Source organism: Heterocephalus glaber, unplaced genomic scaffold (genome assembly GCF_053883595.1).
Source record: "Heterocephalus glaber isolate CG9 unplaced genomic scaffold, H.glaber_assembly_v1.0 deba00000331, whole genome shotgun sequence".
NCBI classification, from domain to species: domain Eukaryota; kingdom Metazoa; phylum Chordata; class Mammalia; order Rodentia; family Bathyergidae; genus Heterocephalus; species Heterocephalus glaber.
Window position 1 is genome coordinate 32,903,444 of NW_028258142.1, and position 10,451 is coordinate 32,913,894.

Here is a 10,451-nt window from a genome sequence, read left to right on the forward strand (position 1 = left end):
CCTGCACACTAGTAAGAGGCAGAGGCAGCATTCACATCAAGGTAGTGGAACTCGAGTGCATTCTCTCACCTTGTCTGATACAGCATGGAGTCCCTCCCCCAGTCCCTGTACCGGGGATCGAACTTGGGACCTTGTGCTTGCAAGGCAGGTACAGTGCCACTGAGCTACCTCCCTGGCCCTGTACACCATGGAATCTTACCAACTTTAAAGTGCATGAGACTTCCAGGTCCTTATCTTTTATGTAATACAAATGCCATCGGTACAGTGTACATATGACTTCTGTTATATACTGTCCATTGTCACACATGCTGTGCAAACATTACACTATAGGGACTGTCCATGCAAAACCATAATACTGTGCTTTACAGAGTAAATTTAAGAATTTTTAGATGTGATTATATTTTTATATCTATATATATTTTAAAAATTATTATTATTTTCACAGCACTGAGGATTGAACCCAGGGTGCTCTACTACTGAGCTTTTATAATCCCAGCACTTTTTTTTTTGAAACAGATTTTTACTAAATTGCCCAAGCTGGCTTTGAACTTGTAATTTTCCTGCCTCCACCTCCACAGTAGCTGGGATTATAGGCATGCACCGTCATGTCTAGCTCCATATTTTATTTTCTATCAAATTTCTTATGTGCTTCAGTGGTTGATACTTTATTCTGCCATTTTCCAGTTCACTAGTCCTCATTTAGCTTCATCTAATCTGCTGTTAAACCTGTCCATTTCATTAATTCTTTTTGTTGTTGTTGTTAGAAGTCCTACAGGTTTATTGACTAAGGCTAGATAGCAATTCGTATGATCCTATTTGGTGCATTTTCTACCATAGTCCAAGATCATTACATGGAGACAGCCAAGGACTGGGCCCCGACTTTCAGGAGAAAAAGACCACAAAGAAGAAGAAAATTAAGGTGGCTATTTGGTCCCCCCTCCCCTCAGTTGATAATTTGTGTGCTGGACCTGGAAAAACAGAAGGTGGAAAATACAGACTGCGACACGCTCAAGGACTTGGAAGAAGTTGGCGGAAAGTGGCACAGTGTAGAGTGAGGTCGCTGGGCATGGGACGGCGAGGGTGCTGCATTGATAGAGCATCCACGGGACCAAGCGCTCTGACGTCTGGCGGTGTCATTCCCTCAAAGACTTTAAAATATCTGCATGCGATCATAAATAGATCAGTTACATAATAAGGCAGTGTGTTGAATATGCATTCGCCCTGTGGAATGAACCATCACAGAGAGAGACACATGATCCTGTACACATTCTCTAAGTGTTCCCTTGTTTTGTCTGCTTTGTTTGTTTTCAAGGCTATCCAGGCTAACTCTTCCCGGGATTTCCTTGGAGAGAAGAGTGGTCCGCTGAGGCTGGTTTGCTTACCCTCTCCTTTATCAGGAGATGATGACTGGGTTTGAAGAAAAATAAAAATGAAGCTGAAAGTTGTTTGATTTTTACTTTTTCCCTTTTGGTTGCATCATTCTGAGTGCTTTTATATGAACAACAAAAAATCACAACTAGGGGTCAGGGATTTAGCTCAGTGGTTCTGCCGCCTGCCTCGAAAGCGCAAGGTCCTGAGTTCAATCCCTGACACCAAAAAAACCAAAAACAAACCACAACCAGAAAAACCCCAAACAAACAATAGTTTTTGATGCATCCAGCTGTTGTATTTTCAGGATGTTCCAGATGTTTCCAGGTAACTCTGTAGTTTACGGACTGTAGTTTTGTCCAGTGAGCAAAGATCGAAATCAAATGTTGGGTTTGTGATATGAAAGTGTCCAGTTTCTTCTATAACATTCACAATCTGCTGCAGAATGTGTCTTTCCCTTAGCATCATTAACCTTCCATGAAGCTCTACCAGCTTGTCTAGGTAGGCCTTGTCACATTCACCATTCTTTATTTGCTTATCTGATTTGCTTTGCTTTATTGGACTTTTCACTTCAAGAATCTGATGGTTGTTGGTTTTTATTAATGATGGTGGGGGTTCATGATGTAGGGGTGCAGAAGCAGAGCTGCTTTCACTATCACTGCCATCACTCAAGCTAACTCTGTGACTTTGGCTGCCTCCTCTATTTACAGGCCTTTCCATCTCAGAGTCATTGTCATTATCCTCTGCCTCATCCGATTCCTCCTCATTGTCATCAGAATGCAGATCTTTCATTATAGACCATAAGGGACCTTGTTGCCTGGTCTGGGACAGCGTGAAGCTGGGACTGGAACTAGAGCTGGAGCTGGAGCTGGCAGGGCTGGGCTGCTCAGAATCGGATTTAGGGGACATATTCTCCTCCATGTCTGAATCCTCAGGATCCATGATATCATCAAAAGGTGGCAAAGTTGATTTCTTCTTCTCTAATACCTCACTTTTGATTTTGACCCTTCCCATCTTGACATGAGATTCATCTTTTATCTGTACTTTATCAGCAGAACAAGTATCAGTGGTGGCGCGCTAGAAAAACTTTTAAGTAAAGCCTCTGAGCTACTCTTTTTCGTTTTATTTGGCTGAGAGTTCATCAAAATCTGAAGTAGGGGGCCTTTCACTAGGAGCCTTCTTCTCTTGCTGTCCACTAGTGATGGTGAGTAAGTTACTATCTGGTTTTGGCTCTTTTGACATGGGTTTAGGTTCCTTGAAGGCCATTTTAGGAACAATTTTCTCTTCTTTCAGTGCTTTATTTTCTTTGGATTTCTTAGAGGATTCTTTGGAAGATTTGTTGTGATCCCTGGAAGGTTCTTTGAAGGCACTTTTATGTTCTCTGGAGTCTTTAGAAGGTTTTTCCTTGTGCTCCTTCATTAATTCGTGAGGCTTTGAAAAACTGCTGCTGCTTCTGCTGGTGCTGGTATGAATACTCCTATTAGGGTCCCCTCCTGCCTTCAGCAGCTTTCTTCTAAAGTCCTCTGTGGGGTTATTGAAATTGAGCTCACAGCAGAGATGATTCACTGGTGGATGGCCTTCAAGATGCAGAAATAAGTCATAATCAAAGTGGACTTTCTTAGGTTCTTCCTTCTTTTTTGGGGGGGGGGGGTACCGGGGATCGAACTCGGGTCCTCACGCTTGCGCAGCAGGCGGCGAAACCACTGAGCTAAATCCCCGGGCCGGTTCTTCCTTGTTTTTAAAATAAACCTCAATTGGCAAAATGAAACCAGCATACCCAGATTCTTCTGCTTTGTAAGGTGGATCTTTGCACACTCTTGGCCTAGGAAAGCTCTCGTGCAAGTGGAAGATGACTTTCTCCACGAAGTGCTGAATGTTGCTGTGCTGCGGACCGCACACAAACACCATCCAGTCGTGGATGAAGCCCTCCACGGTGGGTTTCTTCTGCACCTGGGCGCAGTGCCCCAGTTCCAGCTTCACCTGCAGGGCTAACGAGCTAGCCATGCCGGGCCAGATCCGCGGGTGCCGAGGTCCCGCCCGCCCCCGCGCTCAGCTGGAATTCGTGGAGCGGCCACGGAACTCGAAGGCGGGCCACGGAGCTCGAGCGCGCGCCTCGGAGCATAGGGCAGAAGGGGGACGTGTTTTGCTGGCTCCGCACTCGCCCGGTCGCCCACTGCACTCAGCCCCACGGCAGAAGCGGTGGACGAGGCAGCGGCTCCAGAGCCAGAGGATGGTTCTGGAGCATGTGCCAGTGGCCGACTCCGGGCTCCCCGTTTCATTCATTTTGATTATCATATTTTTCATTTGTAGAATTTTCATTTGAAGTTTCCAGTTGTCTTTAAATTCTTTTTTTTTTTTGGCACTGGGGATCGAACTCAGGTCCTTCTGCTTTCGAGGCAGGCAGCGGAACCACTGAGCTAAATCCCTGGCCCTGTCTTCAAATTCTTTATTCCATTTAATATTATTATTATTGTTTTTTGGTACCGGGGCTCGAACTCGGGTCCTTGTGCTTGCACAGCAGGCGGAGAAACCACTGAGCTAAATCCCCGGGCCTATTAGTAGTAGTAGTAGTATTTGGTACCAGGCATCGAACTCAGGACCTTGAGCTTGCCAGGCAGGCGCTGTGCCGCTGAGCTAAATCAATCCCCGGCCCTTTCTTTAATATTATTTAACATGATAATCATAATTATTTTAACGTCTGGTTTTTTTTTTGGTACCGGGGATTGAACTCTGGTCCTTGCGCTTGCACTTAAAGTCTGTTATTTTAAATGCCAATATCTGGATCTGTTGTGGGTCCAATACACACACACACACACACACACACACACACACACATATATTTTAACCATTTGGTTTCAGTCGTATGGTTGTATCTATCTCCTGGTATGCCTGGTAGATTTTGTTGACTGTCAAACATAGTGCATGGAAAAGTTGTAGAGAAAATTTGAATCCCTGGATGATCCAGAGGAGATTTAGTCCTGCTTTTTGAAGCAAGTTAGAGTAGAGGCAGCACATCTAAATCCAGTTAAGTTTGTTTGAAGCAGGGTTTTAATCTTTGCAAAGTCTGATCTATTTCTCATTTGGACTTTAAGGGTTGCAACTGAAAATCTTAAAAAAACCCGAACAAAACAAGCACCCCTGCCCCCATCTCTAAAGATGCTTGGAGTGCCCCTTCTCCTGTTTTCCCCCTTAACTCCATGAGATTGGAAAGGACCCTCGTCTACACTCTGGTTACTTTCTCAAAAGATTGGCTACTGCTTAGGGAGAAAATAGGCCCAAATGTTGAGCTCATTTCTCTATATTTCTTTTATTCTGAGGATCAGGGCCTCTAAATGTCTTCAGCGCCTTCACACACACACACACACACACACACACACACATTTTTTTTTTCAGTGTGGTACTAGGGATTGAACCCAAGGGCTTTCCACTGAACTATATTCCCAGCCCCCTCACCTCTTTTTTTGGTACCGGGATCAAACTCAGGATCTTGTGCTTGCAAGAAAGGCTTGGTGTCACTGAGCTAAATCCCTGGCCCCTATATTCCCACCCCTTTTTAGATTTTTGAGACAGGGTCTCACTAATCTGCCACGTTGTCAAGGCTAGGCTTGAATTTGTGAATCTTGCTTTAATATCCCAGGGTGCTGTAATTGTAGGTGTGCACCATGATGCCTGGCCACATTTTAAAAATGTGTTTTGTCTTGGGGTGGGGACTTAGCTCAGTGGTTCTGCTTCCTGCCATGAAAGCTCAAGGTCCCGAGTTCGATCCCTGTACCAAAAAATGTCTTTTGTCTTTTCTTTCTTTTATTTTTTCTTTAGTTATTCTTGGTGGGAAAGTTGGTATGCTACATAAGCTGGTCCATGGTTACCTGAAATAGAAGTCTGTACAGACCTTAGAATCAGTCCCTGCCAAGATGCAATCCTAGTCTACTGCTTCAACTTGACCATTTGAGGGGTCAGCTTTAGCCCTGCGTAGAGCGGCCTCCTACCCTGTGCACCTACTTGCTTACCATAAGGGGCTTGATTGTTTATTATTATTTTTTTGGTACTGGGGATCGAACTCAGGTCCTTGCGCTTGCACAGCAGGCAGCAAAATCACTGAACTAAATCCCTGGCCCCCTTGATTGTTATTTTAAATGTTATTTTAAAGTACAACGATGATGTTCATGGCTTGGAGTCTGCCTGTAGACTGGCTACTCTTCCAGCCCCAGGGTCCAGCCTGCTCAGGGTGGTGGCACTCTGGTTTTGGCAAAACCTCTGCCACCACAGGGAGGCTGAGTCTGCTTCTCTGTGCTGACCTGAACACCCAAAGCCATGCCTATGGTGCGAGGCCTTAGTGTTCCGTGCTTAACATCAGATGTCTCACTTTTTCCTCATGTGAACATTAGCAAATACCTGAAGTTACCTTAATATTATGGATGAAGAAACTGAAGCCCTAGGGGTCATAATCCCCACCTACCTCATAGATATGTGTATGGATTTATGTGTTTCCTTGTAAATTTTCAAACTCACCCTAGACTATTAGCAACATGAGGGCAGAGACCATGTTCATATGCGTATTTTAAGTTTTCACTATATATGCAAGTCCAGCATAAAGTATGTGGGCAATAAAGAACATAGGATGAATAAACAAAGTCTCAAGTCCCAAAGTTGCTTATGGTGGAAGCCAGGACTGTTGTGTCTCCTCCTGGAATCGTTTATTCTTGCCCCTTAATCACAGTCACTAAGGAATGTATTCATTCATCAGAAGTATCCAGAACTTTCTGTATACTGAAATTCTAATTGAGCTCCCTGCCATCAGGGAGCAATTGTGGCAATTTCAGGGTGTCTTGGTGTTGGGGGCTCTGGTACCTTTATCTGGGATCTGGGGACCTTTATGAGATAGAGGAGTGAACTTCTAAAATTAGAGGAATCTGCAAGTGTGATTGTTTTCCTACAAAAAGGATCTACGGTGTTTCTCAGATCCTCGAAAGGGCCAGAAATCCTGGGCATAGGCCTCATCTGTCCCCCAGCATTTCCTCCCTATGTTAGGGTGGGGCTTCCTGAATCTGCTGGTAGCTTGGAGGATGGCTGGCAAGGTGGCCAGAGTGGGAAAGGGGCCCTCTTCCCTGGCCTGAGCAGGGAGTCGGAGTCCACACCCAGAGCACTCCAACTGCATTCTTCACAGACCCTCGAGGTTGCCTGTGGGTGTCACTCACCAGAGGGCTGTGAATGATGGAGATCTCTTCCTCTGGCCCTCTCAGGCAGAGGCAGCCGCTGACAGCAAAGTCGCCCCACCGGCTGAGCGGCATATTTTTGAGTCTCCTGGTTCTGCCAGGGGTGTTGGGGGTGGGTATGTGGGAATTCCCAGGCCCCAGCTCACCACTTTGAAGTGAAGACCCAGAGTCCCTGGTCCAGGAGCAGCAGAAGAGGTGAGAGCACCTTCTTCCTGCTCAGGCTGCCCCTTGTCTCCCTTGGGGACGTAGGAGATTCTTCTTTAGTCCAGTAGTCAGCCTGTTCACTCCAAGAATGTTATCCCTAGAATCAGGTTTCCCTCTGCCTTATACATGCTCTTTCTTTCACACAAAGTTCTTTTTTCTTAGATACATATTCTTGCAAACATGGATACTGTCTCTCACACACAATTCTCACACATGTTCATTTTCTCTTGCTCTCACATACATGCTCACACCCATTCATGCCTGGCTCAGGTTTGTCCTGTAGACCTGGAGCCTGACCTTGGCCTCTGTGGCCTCACGATTTGTGAGGTGAGAGATCGGCCACTTCCCGGCTCAGGCTTTCTCAGTATTGTTCCCCTTGGTCAGCCCTGACAAGGTGATTTCCTACGAAGGGATCTGCAGACCTTGCGGGCCTCACCCAACCTGCCCCGAGCTAGCCTGAGGCCTCTGCCAGCCTCTGGGATGTGGGTTCTGGTCTCTGTGTGTACATGGGGAGTCCCTAGGAGGATGGGATCCCCCACTCGCCCAGAGTCCTGGGGCAGGTCTGGGTGGCCTAGCATGAAGTGCTGGTTTGAGGGGTGCAGAGCCACAAAGAGGCCATGTATTAGAGACAAGGGCAGAATAGGAGATGCTGGGGAGGAAGAAGGAAGCTTCGAGATGTTACCCATGGTGGTGTTGAGGACTGGCTGGGAGGGACAGTGGCCTCTTCTTTGTGCAACAAAACACAGTCTCCCCTGGTGCCCTTGAGAAGAAAAGATATCGAGGACCCCAGACCCCTTGCTTGGAGTCTTCCCCGTCCCTGCCTCCTGCCTCCTGACCCTGGGCCAGCCTGGGGCATGAAGTCAGCATCTAGACCCTCTTTGCCTCTCAGTTCAGCAAAATCTTTATCTCAGAACTTTGAGCAGCTTAAGGTTTTTGTGTTAAAAAACCAGTGCTATAACCTAGTCCAGGTACAACTCAGTGTATATCCTCCAATCCCCTGGGCCAAAACCCTTTCCCCACATCGAAGTGGGTCCTGGTGGAGAAGGATGAAGGGTCAGCAGATTCCTGTTCCCGGGAGGCCCAGCCAGCATTGTCCGTGACAATCTCTAATATTCTCTGCTGGGTCTGGGCTCAGGCACAGTGACATTGCTGGACACTTGGACTTTGGACTATGCTAGTCTGCCAAGGTTACTCCAGCAGTGTAACTGGATTATGGGTGGAGTGTTGGTTAAAATATTTAGTATTCAGTACTCACCTCTGAGAACACAGAGTGTTGGTTAAAATATTTAGTATTCAGTACTCACCTGTGAGAACCAAGGGGAGTAGGGGACCTGAGGCCACCTGCTGCCCCAGTGTTAATCCTTTAGTTACCAGATGTGAGCTGTCCTGGGGTAGGAGCTGGGGGTAGAGAACAGGGGCAGGGATGGGGGAGTGGCTATTTAGCAACTGCTACTCAAGAACTTCCAGAGTCTGTTGACATGTGACACAGAGCTGGCTGCCTGTGAACTTTTGGGAACCCTAAGGAGCTAATGCCCAAAGAGAAGTAGGAGCCCTGAGCGTGGGGTAGCAGCAGGGGCAGTGAGGGCTTAACACCCTGTGACTATATACAGTGTATTAGGGCCAGGGATTTAGTTCAGTGGTTCTGTCTCCTGCCTCACAAGCGCAAGGTCCTGAGTTCGATCCCTGGTACCATTAAAAAAAAAAAAGAAAAGAAAAGATACACAGTGTTATTAGATCACACCATGCTTTAAACAGTGTTGTGGTAGAGTTGACATATAATAAATGGTGCATATTCAGAATATATAATGGGAAGCATTTTGACATGTGTATACTTGTGAAATTATCACTACAATGAAGGTAATGAACAAACCTCTTAGTCTCCAAAGTTTTCTCAGAACCCTTTGTAATTTCTTGCTCCTGACCCTTTGTCCCATTCCTACCACTGATCTTCTTTCTGTCCTTACAGATTAGTTTTCACTTTCTAGAATTCTATGTAGAGGTAGCTCCTTTCATATTTACAGAAGTCCTCTGAAGGAGCTACTATTTTCTTGCCTCTCTGCCCTCCCTCCCTTTTACAGACCAGAAAACAAAGGCACAGAGGAGTCCCAGGAAGTGACTTGCCAGCAGTGATTCTGCATGGCCAGTGAGGGCTGGAGCCGGGATTTGGACCCAGAAGTGTGGCCCCACCTCTACCCCACTTTGCCCCTTGAGGAGGTCAAGGCCCAGAGCATAGCAGACCTCAGTTTTCTCCGGACCTGCTGTCCCCTTTTCAGAGGCCAGAGGGAAGCAAGGAGAGCTTGGGGAGAAGGCTCAGGAAACACAGGACTGAAGCTGGTGAGGGCCACAGGTGTCCCAGATGGAGTGAGCCCTGGCAGCAGGCAGTGAGCTGGACCCGGCCCACTCAGGAGCTGTCAAAGATCTTAGCAAGGCTTTGAGAGGCCCAGTGTGGATTCTGCCTCTGCCTGGCCTCATGGGTGCTCAGGGCCACTTTGTTGCAAGGATCTCTGTCCCAGCATGGAGCAGATCCTTGGGGACCTCTGTCTCCTTCAGCCTGGCCTGGGGCTCTGGGCCAAGCTGGGCAGGAGCTGTGGGCTCCAAGCTCCACCTGGCTGAGTGAGGGAACAGGTGCAGAGCCAGACTTTGGTCCCTGGGCCAAGAGACCTAGGCGTCAGGAGCCCCTGCCCAGGGCTGGGACACAGCATCCTCCGCCTCTTTCTGATCAGAGCTCCACCATGCCAGGGAGGAGGGAAAGTGTTAGGGCCTCTCTTGCGCTCCCTCGGGGAAGGGATATTTGGGGAGGTGGACTCAGAGTAGGGCTTTGAGAACGCCTTGGGGCCACTGAGAGCTCCGGCCAGGATGACATCAAGCTGCCTGCTCCCCAGCCCTCTGTGATGACCACCAGTAGTAAATCGTAAAACCCAAAACAATAAATACTGAGAAGAGGGCAGTCAGAAGTCTGGTTTCATGTTCAGCTAAGCCACTGCGGCAGGGGTGGGGACTGGATGGTAAATAATAAGCAGAGACTGTAAATCACACTGGAGACCTAATCAATAAAGCCTAGAGCTTGACCCAGCTCCCACCTGGGAGGGTGTGAGGGAGTTGTGAGAGACAGGACTGGCACTTCTATGGCTGTTCTTGTGCAGGAGGAGAAGCAGCCCTCTCCTGGAAGACTTGGAACTGGGTTCTAGCACTGGGTCTTTTTTTTTTTTTTGGTACCGGGGATTGAATTCAGGACCTTGCGCTTGCAAGGCAGGCAGTGAAACCACTGAGCTAAATCCCTGGCCCTCTAACGCTAGTTCTGCCAGCCATTTGCTGCACTACCCTCAGCTAGTTGCTGTACCTCTCTGGACTCCTTTTCATTTAGCTATCAAACTATCCTAAATTTCTTCTGCTTCACTCTTGATTCCTCAAGATTCTTGGGCTTTCTGGACCCTTTTAGGAAGAGGTCAGCCTTTGTCTACTCTCCTAGGAAGGCTTGGGCCTGGGAGCAGAGCAGGGTGAATGAAGGCACTGTCAAGACCCAGGCTGGCCAGTGACAGGAAGGCTGCAGAGCATGGCACAGGGAGCAATTTTACTGGAAAGATAAAAGGAAATTGCATCTTTAATAATTCACCGGCCGGTTTGGAGGGAGGCAGGTTGGCGGGGCTGGGGAGCTGCTGGGCGATC

At 47.6% G+C, this 10,451-nt stretch overlaps 1 protein-coding gene across 2 annotated transcripts; it reads right to left on the reverse strand.

The window, feature by feature from the left end:
• Nucleotides 1-1,600: 1,600 nt before the first annotated feature.
• Nucleotides 1,601-2,549, reverse strand: LOC101718238 (protein AF-9-like). Of its 2 annotated transcripts, XM_087190299.1 has the most exons (2): nt 1,876-2,549; nt 1,601-1,803 (listed from the first exon to the last, which is right to left on the reverse strand). In XM_087190299.1, exons 1-2 carry the CDS (start codon nt 2,380-2,382, stop codon nt 1,672-1,674), a joined length of 639 nt encoding a protein of 212 aa, XP_087046425.1. In that variant the 5' UTR covers nt 2,383-2,549; the 3' UTR covers nt 1,601-1,671. The 2 variants fall into 2 exon arrangements, with proteins under 2 accessions (XP_087046425.1, XP_087046423.1); XM_087190297.1 differs by having other exon boundaries at nt 1,601-2,351.
• Between the last annotated feature and the right edge of the window lie 7,902 nt (nt 2,550-10,451).

Coding starts and splice junctions, on each gene's coding strand:
- LOC101718238 (XM_087190299.1), bottom strand. CDS start 2,382: ATGGGAAGGGTCAAAATCAAAAGTGAGGTATTAGAGAAGAAGAAATCA. Junction 1,804..1,875: donor AGAATGGTGAATGTGACAAG/GCCTACCTAGAC, acceptor ATTCTGCAGCAG/ATTGTGAATGTTATAGAAGA.